Genomic DNA, 18,736 nt, shown 5'->3' on the forward strand with positions numbered 1-18,736 from the left:
CCTAAGGGAGGCATGGTCTTAGACCCTGCATGTGGCTCTGTGTTTGTATAAAGGGTATACAAAGTAAATGAAGAAAATATATTTTATGTAATTGGAATCATACAGTATATGAATTTGTATCCTGCTTGTACAATTACCATTATAATATGATTAAACGTTTGAAAACATTTTTAATTCTTTTTTTTTTTTTTTTTTTTTTTTTTGCTGTACGTGGGCCTCTCACTGTTGTGGCCTCTCCCGCTGCAGAGCACAGGCTCCGGACGCGCAGGCCCAGCGGCCATGGCTCACGAGCCCAGCCGCTCCGCGGCATGTGGAATCTTCCCGGACCAGGGCACGAACCCGTGTCCCCTGCATCAGCAGGCGGACTCTCAACCACTGCGCCACCAGGGAAGCCCTGAAAGCATTTTTATGACTGCCTAATAGTCTAATGGAGGAACGTACCATTTTTTAAATCTAAATATTTCCCTACTTTGGGGCATTTAACTTATTTCAATATATATTTTTTCTATTTCCTCTGATTTTATACTGTGATGAACATTTTCATTTGTCTATCTTTATTCTCATCACTTGTTTCTGTAGAATGAATTCTTAAAAGTAAAATCTCTATGTCAAAGATTATGAACCTCAAGCTTTTGAATATATACCATGCACAGTAAACTACATTCCAGAAAGATTATACCAAATTATCTTCTCACAGTGTATGAGAGTGCCCAGTTTTTATAACCTTGCAAGCTTTATTATCATCTAAAAATAGCCTTGTTAATTCATTCTTTTGTTTTTCATCTCTGGAAACTGGTGAGGTTTTTTGTTTTTTTGGGGTTTTTTTTGCAGTACGCGGGCCTCTCACTGTTGTGGCCTCTCCCGTTGCGGAGCACAGGCTCCAGACGCGCAGGCTCAGTGGCCATGGCTCACGGGCCCAGCCCCTCCGCGGCATGTGGGATCTTCCCGGACTGGGGCACGAACCCATGTCCCCTGCATCGGCAGGCGGACTGTCAACCACTGCGCCACCAGGGAAGCCCTTAGTGAGGTTTTCCACTTTCACTTTAAACTTGATTTTTTTTGCAAGTGTTCTACCTGTTTGCATTTTTTTAAAAAATGTATTTATATACATGACCTCAAATATATTACTAAAGGAAATAAACTCTACATATTTATCACACATATTTTCACATTTTATTGTTTGTCTAGTTCATTAATGATTTCTAGACTCAGTTCTAAGATTATTATTGATAACTTTTTCCTGAACCTTTTTTCTTAAGATTGAGATGTACACCTCTTTTGTGCATTAGCAGGTATTAAACTTCATTGTTTTCCTTGTCTGTTTCCCCTCTGAAGTGTGAGCTCCTTGAAAGCAAGAAAAGTTGGTGTCTTATGCTTTTATCCTCACTGTTCTTTGCCAGTGATTGATACTTTGATTTCGATAAATGCTTTTTAAATGAACACATGAAAATGTGTATATCCTGGTTCCATACCCATTTAGCCTATCCCAAAGTGATCCAAGTATTCTTTGACACAGCAATTCCAATAAATAGGAGGGGGAGCATTAAAGCATCAGTTTTGCAAGGGATTATCTTGTTATGATGTGGAATAGTTGTCATTTCTTTAGCAGTGCTGAATTGATTATGTATAATTTTCCAACATAGCAAAGGAGAAAAAATACCAGTATTAGTTAGCTCTGATTTCTTGCCAATCAGAGAGTCTAGTATTGATAGTGGCTACTTGGCATCAACTAAACTATTTTAATTTCTCAGTTGGCAGAAAGGAGATCAGATTGTAGTAACTTAACTTAGACTCAGAATGCTATTAAGCCTTGTCATACTGTAGTTGGGAAATATTATGCCAGAGTTCATAATTGGTTCACTTGTTTGCTTTTTATGATTTTTATTCTCTTATTGTTTCAATTATACTTTTTTCTCATTTTCAACATGGAAGAATATCAGTCTTATACTTTCTCTAGGTATCTTACTGCTACAGCACCAAAATTATTTTTTAATTATTTAGGACAAATGTCGCCTGTAAGTAATTTTAAATTATACTACTTATCATCATCTTATTTCACACTTAACTAATTTTTAATTTGTATATGTAAACTCATTTTGAAAAGTTGATTTACTCTACAGCATTATTTTAAGTAAAAACTGCTTTGTAATTTATTGCTTGATTTAATTATATGCAACTAGTTTATATTTTTCATCTATTTGTATAGGTAGGCATGGCCACAGAAGTATATGGGAAATGATCTCCTGACACTTTCGTATTTAATCAACCTTCGGGAGAAAACAGTAATAAAATTATACTATGACATCATTTTTAACCTTGATAAATGAAGAATTTTTTTATTTAAAAGAAAAATTTGAAGTCTTTGTCTTTTGTAGGTTAACTATAAACTTTTGTCTTTCCTAAAGCTATTTGTGTATTATATCCACAACATTTAAACTCGTTATAATCATATAACTCCACTTCCCTGCTTGAAAAATAAACTATTTCTTCTAAAAAAAAAGGCTTCCAATAGATATTCTGATATTTTAAGGCTGCTTTAAGTTCCAAGCAGTATGAAACAGCCCAAGATATTAAAATCTAGAAATGTATCACGTATAATAGAAACCGCAGCTCAGCTTTAACTACTCTATAGTGGCACTTCTCTTGCCGCTATAATAAAACTTAAGAATGTTTTAGTGATTTTTTTCCCTACTATTATTCAAAATTACATTACCCTTACTGAAATCTGAATGGCTTTTAGTGGATTAATTAAACTGTAGCTGGTTTGCCATCTGGGTGCAGCTTGTTTAGCTGCCTTTCCATGGAAAGATTTCTCATGGAAGAAAGACTATTTTTTTTTGTTAGAATACAGCTGCTAGGATTCACTTTCTAAAAAAGAAATAATTATTCTTTCTTACATGAGATTTGTGATGAAATTCAATTTGGAAAATAAAAAACCATATTTTTGCCTTTCTTTTTAAAGGTTATTCATATACAACACAAGTTTTTAATATTTTTTATAAATTTGTAAAAAATATGTTTTGTGTCTTGATAACTTGTAATATTAAGTAGATCCTAGGTTTAGGCTAGATGTGAAAAAATGGAAAAGAGGGAATTAACTAAATCTGATTTTTATGGCTCAAGTGGTTTCATTAAATTAGAGTGCTCTGTGTTGTTCATTAATGAACTTGTGCCATATGCTTTAACTGTTCTGGTCAATAGCTGATAAAGAAAGGCTTGGGGGTTTGCTTTTTCGTTATTTTTTTATTTTTATTTTTTGTGAAGCTGGATAAAAATATCCATGTGATGGGCTTTTATCAAAGGAGTTACTTTGAATTCAGTAACTACTACTGAGGCAATATGGCTCGCAATTTGCGACACAAAGGTAGTCATACATTATTGGAATACAGCCTACTGCGCTTCACATTACACAGATGTGAAGGCCTGATTATAGCTGCTTCATAATTAACAGTGATCCGATTTGTTTTGTGGCATAAATGGTGCATGTGTAGAACATTAGCCATGGCACTCTCATTCAAATTCAACTCAAGGGCTCAGCGGCAGGCGGGTCACGAGCTTCAGGGAGTAGAAGCACAAGCTCCTCCATATGTTCTTGCTGCATCTTACTATGGCTATGAGTGCAAGATAAGTTCCCCAAAGAACCTAATCGTGTTCTGTAATTACAGCGCGGCTTTCTGCTGGCTAGAAATGAGGGAGAAGCTAAAACACTCCCTCATCAGATAATTTGTAAATTACTTTACATGGCGGATGCCTAACTCAGTTGGTTTTCAACTGCTGAAATTATAAATAATTGTAACAGATGTGGCAATATGGCTGGCCTCCAATAAATGAGGCCCTTGATAATTTGGCCAACCCTTTGACAGGCCAATTTAATAAAATGTGAACAAAATCTTCTTGCTAATAATTTATCATCCTTTTTCCCAGTAGAATAAATTTAATTACCCTAGCAGTTAACAAGGTCACACCCAGATGCCAAACTCGGCTACAGTTTTGATAATGCAATCAGGAATTGAGAGGTGATGACAGCGTTGTTGTTTTTTTCATTACCTGGCTTCACATAAACACAGGTGGCGTAGCTTTCTTGTCAGTTTTTAATAATTACAGGCTATTATGGAATGCATAGTTAGCAGATTGAAAACCACACTTTAGTGAATTTGTTCGAGTATGATTGAGGTTTTAATGTATAGAGATGATAATGCATAACAAGCATAGTCCCTTGCTTATACCATTAGTGCACAAATTTTGATTTTTTTACTGGTGACATAAGTGTCAAATGTTTATAAAACTTAGAGTATGCATTATAATAGGTAATGGATTACACATTTCATTCCTTGAATCTAGAAATTCATTGTAGGATACCATTAACAGATATACTTGAAATATTCAGAAATCTGGCAGACTGTGAGGCTTTATAACATACTTTGGAAAAACCTGATTGTGTTTAATTTTGCTTTTTAAGGTAAAAAAACAAATCTATAGAAAAGTCACTTAGTCTTTTAATCCTAAGTTTTAAGTAAGGCCAGGATTAGTTTACTGTTGGTATTAGAATCTGTAGTCAGTGTGTATACTACACAGTTAATACTCTAAACACTGTTCTGTGACATGTAAATATCACTAATTATTGTCAGTGCAACCTAATATTTACATGTCATAGAAGAAATAATTAGCTTTTGGTTTCTCAATTTCATAACAAAGATACTGTTGTCTACTGGTTGTGACTCTAAGCCAGTAAAGCATCCATATGGTGTATGGATAAATTTATGACATTAAAATTTCCCCCTTTATTTTGTTGTGCCCTGATTTGGCTTTACCACACAAGTGTTAGATACTAAAGGAAAGTTTAATTTGACCATTTATAGTACTGAATTTTTCAGTATTGTGTTATTAGGTTGGTGTTTATGAGAGGAAATGGTGACATTTTAAAGTTTACCTAAATGTGGTAAATAATTTCATTATATTTTGTGATCTCTAAATGTAATCTGAGTATATTTGGGTTAAAAGTGAATGGATGGAAGAAATGTAAATATTTATATTTTTTAAAAGAGAGTGCTAGCTGACTTTGTTCATAAATTTATTACTCAATTTCATAGTCTTTCTAAAAGGGAGGTGTAAGTTTAAGTTGGTACACTTAATTCCATTTGTGAACTTTTGTGACAAGACTATTTTGATTTATGATATCATGTTGATTTAATAGCTTTCTTTTTTCTTTATTATCTTAAGACTATGATTATTATTGAAGTCATCTGTTCTCAGGTTATGGATGACTCAGCTAACTGTTTTATAAATTGGCAATAGATATATTTCTGCATTTCTAAAATCAATTTTAAATGAAATGTAAGTTTTTGTAGAGATTCAGGATTTCATGAGAAGAAAATTGTATGTATATTTGTAAATATATATATGCACTTTTTAAATATTCTGTCTTCTTCCAAGAGGAATTGAGTTGCTTTTCAGAGAACTGTCATTCAGGATGTCAGTTTCTCATATATATATATATTCATAGGGGTTGGATATTTTATATACACAAATATTACAGATTTTAAACATACATATATGTTTTAACCTATACTTAATTTCCAGTGAGATATTACTTGGAGAGAAACTATTTCTTTTGCTGAGGTATCATGTCCTTTTTAAGTATTTTTGTTTTGCAATAGGCTATATTATGTGTTGACAGGTTTGGAGTTTGTAAATTTCTTAAATAAGTGAGATAATGTATATGAAATGCTTACCTAAAGCTAGGCACTCAACACTTTTCACTAAATGCTAGTTATTATTTTAATGAAGTAGTAAATAACTTAGTATTTTAAATTAAAACTTATTAACAGGACAAAACAATTTAGCTTATAATTCTTTGTAATTGTGATAGTTGTGGAAAAAATTTCTATTTATTAAGCAGTATTCACTCACCCTCCACTGTAGTAATGCCATACAATGTTGCTTGAATTTAAAGCAACATGACTAGATATTTAATTTATATAGTGTTTTAAAAGTAATTGGCACAAGGCTTCACTTCCCCCCTTCTTCTACTCTAATAGCTTTTACAGGAGTTTTTGATCAAAATTGCCTCTGTGAATCAATGTGAAAAAGAAGTTATGTATTAATAATAGTTAATTTAAAGAGATTAGTTCCAATTGGAGGCATTTGGATGCATACTCCACTGATCATTTCTTATCAGATTATCTATGGTCTAGCACCATACCATTATCTTCCAAGATTATAAACTAAAAAGTGCACAAGGATTTTTGACATTAGAGGAAAAAGTTTATTTATAAAATACTAATAATTCTTAGCAAGAAAAGTTAAATTTTCAAAGATTCTAAGATTTTTAGGGCAATAGATGGAGTGAACTTCCACAGACAGGCGATTGATTGTCTTGATCTTGCTAGGCCTGTAAAGCAGTGCTTAGAAAGGGTAAGAATAAGTAAGGATATATGAAGATATATATTATACCTATAATAATTATACATGTAATTATTATGTTTAAAAAGCTGGTTAAATGAGTATAGTATGAATGGGGGACAAAAGAGTAACTTGACAGTCAAGTAACCTGACAAACACTACTTTGGTAGTGTGATCAAGTTCAGTGTCAGCAGTCAAATCATGTTGATAGTATGTACCCTTGATATGATATGATGGCTTCTGTGATCTTCCTCCCAAAAATTCATAACCCCAGTCTAATCATGATGAAAACATAGACAAATTCCAGTAGAGGGCCATCCTATCAAAACAATATACCTAAATAGTACTCCACAACACTGTCAATGTCATCAAAAATAAGAAAAGTCTGATAAACTGTCCCAGCCAAGAGTTGCTGACATGACAACTAAATGTAGTGTGGTATCATGGATGGGATCTGGGGACAGAAAAGAACATTAGGTAAAAACTATGGAAAGTTGAATAAACTAGGAACTTCAGTTAAAAATAGTGTATGAAAATTGGTTCATTAATTTTAACAAATGTACCATATTAATTTTAGTTGTTAATAATAGGGGAAACTGGGTGGGTGGGGATGGGAGGTGTAGGAGAAGTCTCTATAGTATCTGCTCAGTTTTTCTGTAAATGTAAAGCTGTTATAAAAATTAAAGCTAGTAATAAAAAAGAAGTTAAACGTCAGAATTAAAATGGTTTTCCTTTTCTCTTTAAAGTATGGGAACTATATCCCAAACTTATTGTTAGTGAATTCTGAGAGATGATATGATAAAGGCTTTCATTTGTATTTCCCCATCTGTACTGAAATTTTTATACTGAACTTTTTATCCCTTTTATTTGCAGAAAAAATTACATTTTAAAAACTATTTAGTGACATGTTCATTGTAAAAAAATTAAGGAAATTCAGATATGTATGAAGAAAATTCACATATAATACCTCCATTCAGAAATAATGCTGTAAATTCAGGGTTTGGTGAAATTTATGTCTATACAGTATGCTGTAACCTGTGCCTTCCTCACTTAACAGTTTATCATGGATATCTTTCTGTATCAACCCTCAGCATGATTAGAACAAAGTCCAAGGCTTGGTACATTATGTTCTTTGATTCATATTTCAAAATTTCCCTAGGAAATTTGTAGCAGTCTATACTCCCACCACCATGTTCTCAAGATACAAGAGTCATAAACTGAGTATGGCCAATATTGTAAAATTAGATTTCTCTTAGAAATTTGAATTCCTCCATTCTTTTGAAAAATCAGTAGATCTGGCAGTAGTGGGCCACATTCCTCTGTGAAAACAGCTGGCTGGAGCTGAATAGCTACTACCACAAATACCCTCTTTATTCCCTCAAAATGAGGGTGACTGCGATTTGATGTTTCATTTTACTTATACTTTTAAAAGTGGTTATATTAAGAGAAATGTGAAATACTTCATGTGCATGTATCTCTAGCAAAAGTGATAAAAGACGAGAGAGAGAGAGAGAAAGAAGACTCCATTTTTGAAAAACTGAGAGAGTGCATAGGTTTCCTTGTGGAAGTAAAGTATATATGTATATGTTCAATATATATACAAAGTGTCTCTGTCGAATGAATTTTAAAGCTATAATTTAAACATAACTCATTTTACTTATTTATTTACATTATGGCTCCTATGTGAGCTGGAGTTAATCACTACTTAAATAGTATTTTAATTTTGAAGTTCTGTTATTGTTTACTGACGAATTTTAAAGGAATTCTGCCTAAATAAGAAATCTTTTATTATTATAGTAGCAGTGTCCACTGTTGGAGGCTTTTTAATATCTTCATAAATATTTTAATGATTTAGAATTGCAGCTTCTTGACCAAATATTCATGTTTTTATATTCTTATCTGTTGCATTATAACCCAATGATGACTTGGAAAACTCATTTATTAAAGAGCAGAGGATTGCTTATTGGATATACCAATAAGCTAAAATTATGTTTTTCCGTTTTTTTTCTAAATTTTTGTTTGATTTTGAACAATTTATTTAAAATTTCTTTGGTAAATGATGTGATATTAATATATTCATTGTAATTTTATTTAACAAAACCAGAACAAGAATAGGTAGCCTTTGTAAATTGTTCAGATTGGCAGCCCAAAGGAAAAATTTATAAGCATCATAAATCTGTTTACAAAAAAGGAGGAAAGAATAAATAAAAGCCATACAGTGGTTAAAGGAGGAGAAAAGAATAGGTCAGACTCCTTTAGAGTTTGGAAGAAAAGTGCTTAAGGTATTTTAATTTGATGTTCAATGCAAGCTAATAGAGTCAGTATTTAATATTGTAAGTTTGGTAACAGTACAATATAAACAACATTCTGAGGAAAATATTTAGTGTTGTGATAGAATAAAGATTGGGAAACAAATCAGGTGACTTATATATGAGGAAAGTGTAATAGTATGATGATAGTATACTGTAATAGTATGATGATAGTATAATGAGATGATCCTTCTCTTTATAGAAATTACAGGTTAGGATTAGTAAAAATTTGCCTATCCCCTAAAAAAAGAAAAAAGTAGTCAAAACCAAGAAAAGGTAATATTTCTCATTGTTAGTTCAGAAGAGTTAAACATACATATTTTTCTTATAATCCTTAGGTATATCATTTAGGAAGGATGGGGCTCTCCACATTTTAAATGAAACTATTTTCAGGGCTACTGGATCCATGTTGATAATATTAGAATCATAAGATCTGACTTTTCTTTCCTGGAAATCAACAAAAACTTGGTTTCACTATGATCTAGTGTTTTTGTTTTTTGTAAATGGAGTGGTTAATTTGAAATAGTGTATATGCATGGATTTTAATGGTCTCAAGTATATTCAGTTAAGATGGTGGTACAATTTTGTTGAATGCTAGTTTTCATGAATAGGTTTCTTACAAACTTAATTTTCCTGTGATTTCTGTTGTTAAAATGTGGTGCTTACCATTAACAGTTTATCTGGCATGGGAATAAATTTCAAAGGAGAATACTGTGAACTCTGCTGACTTTAAAAAGTATCAGAGTTCTTTGAGTTATTACTAAATTATAATACATTAAAAGCTAATTAGACGTATAGTGCTGTTGGTTTCCTTTTCTCAGGTTTATATTCAGTGGTATTGCATTAAGCATTTACTGAGGAAATACCTATGTGTATAATCATTAATTTGAAATAATTTTATAGATGAGTTGTGTATATCATGCACAACTTTAAATTTTTTCTCCTGAAAATCTGTATGACAGTATTACTTATGAAAATATTTACACAGACTTTTGGTTATTTTATTGAAAATGCCATTCTATAAGGATGATAGAAGCTTAGCTAATTCAGGTTTACGGTTTATTTTTGAAATGAAATGTTCTTTCTTGGAATACTTATGATTTATATAATGTAGTAACATATATAAATATTTGCATGAATGTGTAAATAATGTAAGACACAAACATACTTTTTAAAATAGGTTTCTCAGCAGCCATCTTTATCGAGCTTAGAAACCTTAATGGTCTCACAGAAGTCTGAAATTGAGTATTTACAGGAGAAACTGAAAATAGCAAATGAAAAACTATCAGAGAACAGATCTACCAACAAGGGTTCCTCAGAGAAGAGCATCTTGACAAGTACTGAAAGGAAACATAAGGTAGGGGCATTTGTCATTTTGTGAATTTGTCAGGATGAGGTTGGCAAGGCAAGTGATGAAGTTAAAAAACAAACAGCAGCATTTACTTCTCTGCTTATATTTCTGGAAGCTTTTAAAAAATATTCTGTGTCAAATGTTTTATAAAATCATGGCTGGGAGTAGCAAGTTTTCCCTTTTTGAACTGAATAATATGTTCCTTATTTAATTAATTAAATATATTAGTAATGATATACCTCTTTCGCAGTAAATTAACATTCTTATATTAAAAAGTTTTGATAAGTATCCCTCATCTATCTAATCTATAGATAAATTAAGTAGAAATTTAATGTGGTATTAGTCCTTAATTCAATTTTCTAATTTTAATTAGAAGAAAAATATATCTTAATGTTTCTATTTCATTGAACTGTCATATTTAAAATACTGCCCATGTGGAATATAAACTATAAAATGGAATTTAACATTAATATGTGCAGTTACATATTTTCAGATTTAAAGGTGTAACAGTGGAGAATAATAAGCAAATTTTTTGTGGCATGATTCTTATTTATTAATGTCTCAGCTTTTCCTTTTTGTGGTATTTATTGCATATTCTTATTATATTGCAAAAGATTCTATGAACATTAATATAAACATTTCAGAATATCACATTGTAAATATATTATTTCTATATAAATTGAATTAAGCTTTTCCTAAAAGTAAGGAGTTTTAGAGGTATGTTTCTCACACTTGTTACTTCAGCAGTAGAAAATATTTTTAAAAGTAGAAAATCATGTTTTCAATTCTCATTCTTTTCATTTTTTTCCTATGAGTAGGACAAATGTCTTAATAAAGGAAGTATTTAAAATGAGACCTATGTTTCTGTGGCATTCTTATTTACTCCCCCTAATATTATTAGTAATTTTCAGAACTAGCTTTATTTATGTATGTATGTATGTATTTAAACATAACTCCGTTATATGTTTCTTGCCATTTTGGAGTAGTTTCACAGCATTGAGCTTTATTTAAATGAAAGAAAATACTCCTAAAATTGAGAGACCTTATAGGGCCTAATTTGGTTGTGTGCTGTATTGTTGAGCTTTAAAAATGTACTGCTTTGTTGTTTCATTGCGTTTAACAAAAGTCAAGCAAATGAGAGTGATATTTTGAAAGAATTTTCTTTCTTTTTCATAAGGACATGCAGTAAGTATGAACAATATGTTACCCAGCTTAATAGTTGCTTTCACATATTCCTTCTCCAGATTGGTATATGAAGCTGTACATAATATAAACACACATTCTTGTCTCTAGTTAGCCACATTATAGTTAATGACCATATGGTCATTATGGTATAAGATCTACTGTCTGTTGTATTTATATTCCTCAAGCATATTGTTCCTTCAACTTCACAGTGTGTTAAACTATTTCAAAGGGAAAAAAATCCTTTCCCTCTTGTTTCTGGTTGTCCTATCAAGTGTAACCTTGGACCCTTATAGAGCAATTAGACCAGCCTCTATCCCCTCCTTTGTAATGAGGTTTCTTGCATTTCTGAGTCTATAACCCTTTAGTCTTCCCTAATGGGACATCATTATTCTGAAAGAAACAATGTAAATGTAAATGAATATTCTCATTAATGAGTCACAGAGAAACCTTTAGCGGTAGCACTGTGGTAATTCTGCTTGTTATTTCTCTGGTATTCCATGCAAGATTTTTTCTTTTTATAATTCATTATTAGTATTCAAAATTACTTGTTCTTTAATTTTGCATGTCTTTCATAATCCAGTGTTCCAACTAGTTCAACCATGTCCTTGTTTTATTCTCGAGGAACCACCTGTGAAACGCTCAAGGTCTTTGTCCCCAAAGAGCCCTTTCTTAGACTCAGAGGAGCTAAAGAAGCTGAGAAATGCTGAAAGAAAGATTGAAAACTTAGAGAAGGTACTACAGCTAAAGGTGAACATTAAATCCTTTCTTTAGTAATAACCTTGCATAGGTAAGGATATACCAAAGTAAATATTCATTTCACAAATTACTGCTTATCATTTATCTTTCCTGAATTTAATTACTTTTTAAAAAATGTGTAAATTGGTTAGTCTAGTTCTTAAGATTTCTGAGGATCATAAAGTAATAAAAAATTTTGCTACTTTAAAAACTAAATGTTTATTCACTACTTTAAAATTATTAGGGAATATTTTGACTCTGTATTGAGAATAAATTTCTTATAGTTTCTCAGAGACCAAAAAATACAACTACAGCAAATGGAAAGGGAAATTTCCTGTGGTTCTTTATATATGATAAACATACACAAAGAAACGTGAGTTAACAACTATGCTAACCTAGTTCAGGCCACTTAAAATTGTCCTTTACAGAAAAATTATACAAAGTGGCAAATAAATATGTATTATTTTTTCCATTTCAACTGAATTTGTCTCAGAATGCATGACATTTGAATCTGTTGTGTTCTTCCAGTCTTTAAGAAGCATATGCATTTATTGTTCTATCTTTAAGAGTTTATACTTTCCAACTCATACTTTGTGAATTATCTTTCTCAGAAGAAGTTGGTTATGTGTATTGAACCAATTTTATGTGACTATATTGAGGGCTTTAATTTTTTCTGTGAATTTAATATGGCTAAACTTGTCATTCTTCATTCACAACTACCAGAAGGCCAACACTATTTGAGATTTAGCCATTTAACTGAATCTCAAATAGCTTTATAATATTCTGTGACAAGCCCAATTTACCGATGATTAGAATCCAAATATTTAAAACTTAGATTCTTTGTCAGATAGATTATTCTTAGGAGGAAAATGTTTTGTACTCTAGAGCAAAATATAGTTTAGAGATATAGTTAACCGTAAGCTACAATTGGAAGTTTTTTTCTGCCTTTTCACTAAACATTGTTTTAATTTATATTTATTCAGATTTAAACTATTAGTTCTAAACAAAGGAAAATTATCATCTATTGTTTCTCCCAAAAATAAAATGATCAGATGACCTCAGCTTGCTAACATTTAGCCTACTTGAAATTTATACACCTGTAGTTATTTGCTCATTCATTTGTTTACTCATTTGTAACTTATTGGCTAATGCAATTAGCCAAGCATTGTGCTAGTCACTTGTATAACAGGAGAAAAAAAATGATGCTGAGTAAATAGTTAGAATCTAGTGTATTGGTGTGAACGTGGAGGTACAAACAGGATATTATGGGCATGTTTAGGACACCATCATCCTTCTTTTGCATAATTCTTGAAATTTACATACCAAGGCTTCTACTTCTGTCCTCTATTAATCTGGGTTCTCTGGAGAAATAGAAACAATAAGATATAATCCTTTAGTCTTCCCTAATGAGATATCATTATTCTGAAATACATGTGTGTGTGTGTGTGTGTGTGTGTGTATATATATATATAGAGAGAGAGAGAGAGAGAGAGAGAGAGTTTGATTGATTGATTTACTCTAAGGAGAATTGGCTTATATGATCACATGATTATGGAGTCTGAGATGTCCAAGATCTGTAGTCGTCAAATTGGAGATCCAGGAGAGCTAATGGTATAGTTCCAGCCTGAGTCCAAAGGCCTGAGAACCAGGAGAGCTAATGATGTAAGTTCCAGTCCCAGTCTGAGTCTGAAAGCAGGAGACCAGTGTTCCAGCTCAAAGACAGTCAGGCAGAAAGAATTCTTTCTTACTCAGCCTTTTATTCTGTTCAGGCCTTCAGTGGATTGGATGAAGCCCATCAGATTGGGGAGGGCAATCTGCTTTATTTAGTGTATTGATTCAAATGTTAATTTCATACAGAAACACCCTCACAGATACACCCAGGAACAGCCATTAACCAAATACCTGGGCAGTCAAATTAACATAAAAAATTACCCATCACATATCCCATTCAGTAGTAGAGCAACTCCACTCATTTGCCCCCAAAAGTCTGTGAGTCTTTTTTAGTTCCTTGTTTTTGGCAGGAAGGAGTAGAGCAATTTAGACATTTTTAGATCTATTCTCTTCCACTTCTTAAATTTCTTGTTTCAGAGAGTCTCAGAAACATTATACTAATTTATTTCCTCATTCCTTTTTTCTAATAACTGCTCTCTTGGATGAGGCCTCAAGTTTATTTTTAGAGTAAAATTATTTTTCACACAATTTCTTTTTCATTTATATTTTTTCTGTATTCTTTCAAGTTAATTGATGATAATTGTGAATTTCAAATGATTGTTTTCTTTCACAGATTTGCAAGATAAGGGAAAAATGGGAGCAAATTTTTTTCTTTGCATTTTATCATTTGGTAGGAAAGGATTTCTTATTTTAAAGGAGCAAAATAGCTGAATGAAAAAGGCACTATAATCAGTAGCATTTAACAAAAGGAATGGGTAAACAAAACATGTATATTAAAGCAACTCCAAGGAGAGTAGTTGGGCCCAGGGCATTTTTAAATTTACAACCTGACTTTAGTAAATGTAACTCATATATAGTGAAGACAGAAGACCTGTTTCTATCTTCTTGATTATTAGGCTATAGTATTAATGCTATTGCTATTACTCAAGCACATGTGAGTATAAGGTAAGATAGGAATTAGTGGTGTGTTTGTGTTAGTTTCCTAGGGCTGCTGTGACAAACTACCATAAACTGACTAGCTTTAAAAGAACAGAAATGTATTGTCTCAAAGTTCTGGATGCTAGAAAAGTCCAAAATCAAGGTGTCAACAGGGTTAGTTCCTTCTGAAGTCTGTGTGGGAAAATCTGTTCCATTCATCTCTCCTAGCTACTGGTAGTCTCAGGTGTTCCCTGGCTTATAGATGGCCTTCTCCTTGTGTCTTCACATCACCTTCCCTCTATTCAAGCCTCTCTCTGTGTCTAAATTTCTCCTTTTTATGAAGACCAAACATATTGGATTAGGACCCACCCTATCTCATTTTAACTTGTTTATCTCTATAAAGATCCTGTCTCCAAACAAAGTCACATTCTGAGATAATGGGGTTAGCACTCCAACATATCTTTTAGGGAGAGATTCATTTCAACACATAACAGTGTCTTATGGTTTTTAAAATACATTGGGATCATGGAGCTCCTTTTGAAGACCATTCCCCACTAATACACGTTGAATTTTTGTCATGGTCTTTCCCATGTTGGTATTCTTTTGAATACTGCTCTTCAAGAACCTAATGGGAACATGACAGACAAAATGTTCCTTGCTTAAATATGTGAGCAATGGATTAACGTTTTTCTATTTTTGTGATCCTTTAACATACCAATGTGCATTGTGAATCTATAGGAAGGTAGAGATACATTATTTATCAGATTTACTTGATTATACCTATTAAGATTTCCCAAAAGACTGTTGCTCCATGGAAGATACTGTTGGAAACACTAAACTAAAGACAAAAGGCATGATCATGGCATGGTAGGTAGCTTTAGGGTCCCAAGTTGATCACCAAGGTGGATTGAAGGGAGGGAGGGAGGAACAAAGAAATTTCAGGAGCCTATGGTACATATGTACATAAATTTTGATACATTGACATGCTCTTCATGCATATTATTCTAATACTATATATTATAATAAAATACAATTGTATAAACATTAACATATTGTCTTACTAAGCTCTCTTCTGTGGCTAGTTGTACCTGTTTTCAAGATGGGCAACCAATGTTGTAGAGTCAATAGTAATAGAAGAGATGAAAGTTCTTATTATAAAAATCTCACCCAATTCCAAATCCTGAATTCATGGGTGTAGTGAATTATAAAATTTAATTTGGAAACAGTGCATCAGAGCTTTATGAAATTCTTACTATCCTTGCGATTACTAGTGCCATGAATCTCTGCTTTACTGACTTTCAATTGACTTTTCAACTGACTTTTTAATTCATGAAGTTTATACATTCTGCTGAAATTAGACATCCATGGAATCCTTGGTATTCTATAAATGTTTTTTTCTTAAGAAACCTTGCTATCATACTCTGAAGATTGAGCCACTGTTTTATTAATAGTGTACATGTTCTTAGTTTGCTTTATGACTGTCAAGAAACCTTTGAGCAAACGATGATTTGATCAAGAATCATTTCTGTTCTTATCAACTCAGAAGTAGAATTACAAACATCATTGAGAAAAGTCAGTTGATGCAACTTTACTATTTTCTAATATTTTAGTCATTGAGACTTGTTTGTACGCAGAAGTTAGAGCCTCTAGTTTAGCTAGTTTAATTACAAAATACATAGAAGTTACTCTGTAAATATTTTATTGAATGATCTAATAAATCGACCTAGTTCCGTGACTGTCCATGGGATATTTTTGGCTTGCTGACTCTAGAATGCAGGCTTAGTAGTTGTGGTGCATGGGCTTAGTTGCTCCGCAGCATGTGGGATCTTCCCGGACCAGGGGTCGAACCCATGTCTCCTGCATTGGCAGGCAGATTCGTAACCACTGTGCCACCAGGAAAGTCCATAAATAGCTTCATTTTGAAGATGGAGAAATTGAGACACGTTGAATTTAAGCAGCTATGTCAAGGTAAAATTTAGTAAGTTTGAGCAGCAGGAGTTGAACTTTTATCAGCACTTAACACCCTGCATATAATAGGTTATTAATATATGGTTCTCCAATTGAAACAAACAAAATTGAATTCTGTATCCTGAATTTTTAACCATAGTATTAAACCATGCTACTTTTTATCAAGTAATTATGCAGTGGCTGTAATTTATATCTTCTAAAACTCTTTAGAATAACATTTATTCTAGTTTCCCCGTCAGTGATGCCGTTTTCATGCTTTTTCATCAAGCACTTCCATTTCCATATGGCATACATACCACTCGGTACACACAGGGCTCAAATACGTCCTAATAACTACTTAAGAGAATTATTGAAGTTTTCCTACTAGATATATATTCAAAGTATAATGGCAACATATAAATACTGTTGAGACAGGTAAAATTGCAGTAAAATAATGCAGACTCTATAAGGTATTAACTCACTGTTGGGATGAGAGACAGATAGTCAATGAAACAGTACATTTGCCTTCTAAATGATAAGGGCATCACTGTTAATACTTGGGAAGAGGACAGAGTAAAAAGCTCACTTTTGCTTTGAGCCTCTATTGGGCAAGCACAGTGCCAGGGGCTTTACCTGTATGTTAGTTTATTTAGTTTAATTGTCATAATATAGATTTCTGTGTTCTTTTCCATATTCTATAGTAAAAGAAATTGAATTAATTTAAATAGTGTTCTTAAGATTATGGTCTTACTATGATTAGTGTCCTTACACTAATTATATGTGCACTTATAACGAACAAAATAGTGATGCATTATGTGTGGACAAATCCTGGAAAACAAAATTTAATATGTAAGATTGGTTCATAAATACATGTATATATACTAATTATCAAAAGGGAAAGGAATGAAACGAATTTGATGCCAAAATTTTGAGATTACTTAAGTGATTTTTTAAAATGCCATGAGTGCCTCAAATTTATCAAGCAAACCTGTTCTGTGACTTTAGGAATTCTTCTTTTTCTTCTGCTTAAGTAAGTATTACAAATTAATTCATATTTACATACTATTTTCTTTCAAATTTCATACTTAGATTGGTAGCCTTTTATTTGTAACATTATACTAATACTTTGTTCAGACTTGTATACTTGCTTTTTTGTGTTTTACAGAGCCAAGAAAATGATGAGCTAAGAGATGCCCATGAAAAACACAAGGAAAGGCTACAGATGTTACAGACCAACTACAGAGCAGTAAAAGAGCAATTAAAACAGTGGGAAGAAGGCAGTGGCATGTGAGTTACATAGCTCATAAAGCCATTTCCCTAAATATTAAATGGAACTGAGTAGCATCATATAGGTGATTTAATGGCTTTTGTTTGATTTTAAAGAAATTATTTGGTAGTCAGATCTTTATTGAGGATTTTAAAATAGAGAATATAATAAGTGAAAATAGAAATATCTTAGCAATAACTATAGATTTTCCTATCATTTGCAGAAATAATTAGCATAGGTGATTATGAATGATTGTATATATTTTTAATATATATAGAGTAACTTAAAAGTATATAACAAAACAAAAATAGTTCAAATCCATATGATTGAAAAACTACTTTAAATAAATAAATAAAATACTGGTGTTACAATATATATAACTCAAAAAGTATTTAAGTTTTATTTGAAAGACATGAGAAATAGGAAATTCACATATATAGTTAACTATCTTAAAACTACTTCAACCTGATATGCAATTTGAAAATCTTTTCTATCCATCAGTTTGTTCTGCAGCTTATCTGAATGAATTGGCAGTCTCAGTTCAATTGCTCTGAACAGGTGTTCAGATCTTGGTTAGTCGTAAATGGCTCCCCTGTTAACAGTATCAACAGAGGGCAAAGGACTGAATGAGTACAGAAAATCTACTACCCTCTTATCTTTTGAGATGGATCCTTTAGGGCAATGTTGATGATACACATTGGTCTGTTCTACAGAGAAATAGTTTCTAAATTAGCCAGTACTGCACTTTTACAAAAGAAAAATGAACAGTTTGTTTTATGTACAGAAAATGAAAACGTAAAGGGCATTTGGCATGTTTTATAGGTAATTGTCACATCTGATTTTTCCTTTGAAGAACAGAAAGTGTTTCATATTGCTTTTCAGTAAAGCAATGATAAATCTATTTGTCCTGGATTTAGCCTCTGCTTACCTCACTTTTTAGTAGTGACTGGA

General features: G+C 32.2%; 1 protein-coding gene across 3 annotated transcripts in view; it reads left to right on the forward strand.

Annotated features, from left to right (window-relative positions):
* CNTLN (centlein) overlaps positions 1–18,736 on the forward strand; it is a 331,029-nt gene that overhangs the window by 171,438 nt on the left and 140,855 nt on the right. For all 3 annotated transcript variants that reach the window (XM_060155107.1, XM_060155109.1, XM_060155108.1), the window contains exons 9-10: positions 11,869–11,994; positions 17,684–17,805. In XM_060155107.1, the coding sequence (XP_060011090.1) occupies positions 11,869–11,994; positions 17,684–17,805 (248 nt within the window). The remainder of the gene's footprint in view (positions 1–11,868; positions 11,995–17,683; positions 17,806–18,736) is intronic.

Source organism: Lagenorhynchus albirostris, chromosome 7 (assembly GCF_949774975.1).
Source record: "Lagenorhynchus albirostris chromosome 7, mLagAlb1.1, whole genome shotgun sequence".
In the NCBI taxonomy this organism is placed as follows: domain Eukaryota; kingdom Metazoa; phylum Chordata; class Mammalia; order Artiodactyla; family Delphinidae; genus Lagenorhynchus; species Lagenorhynchus albirostris.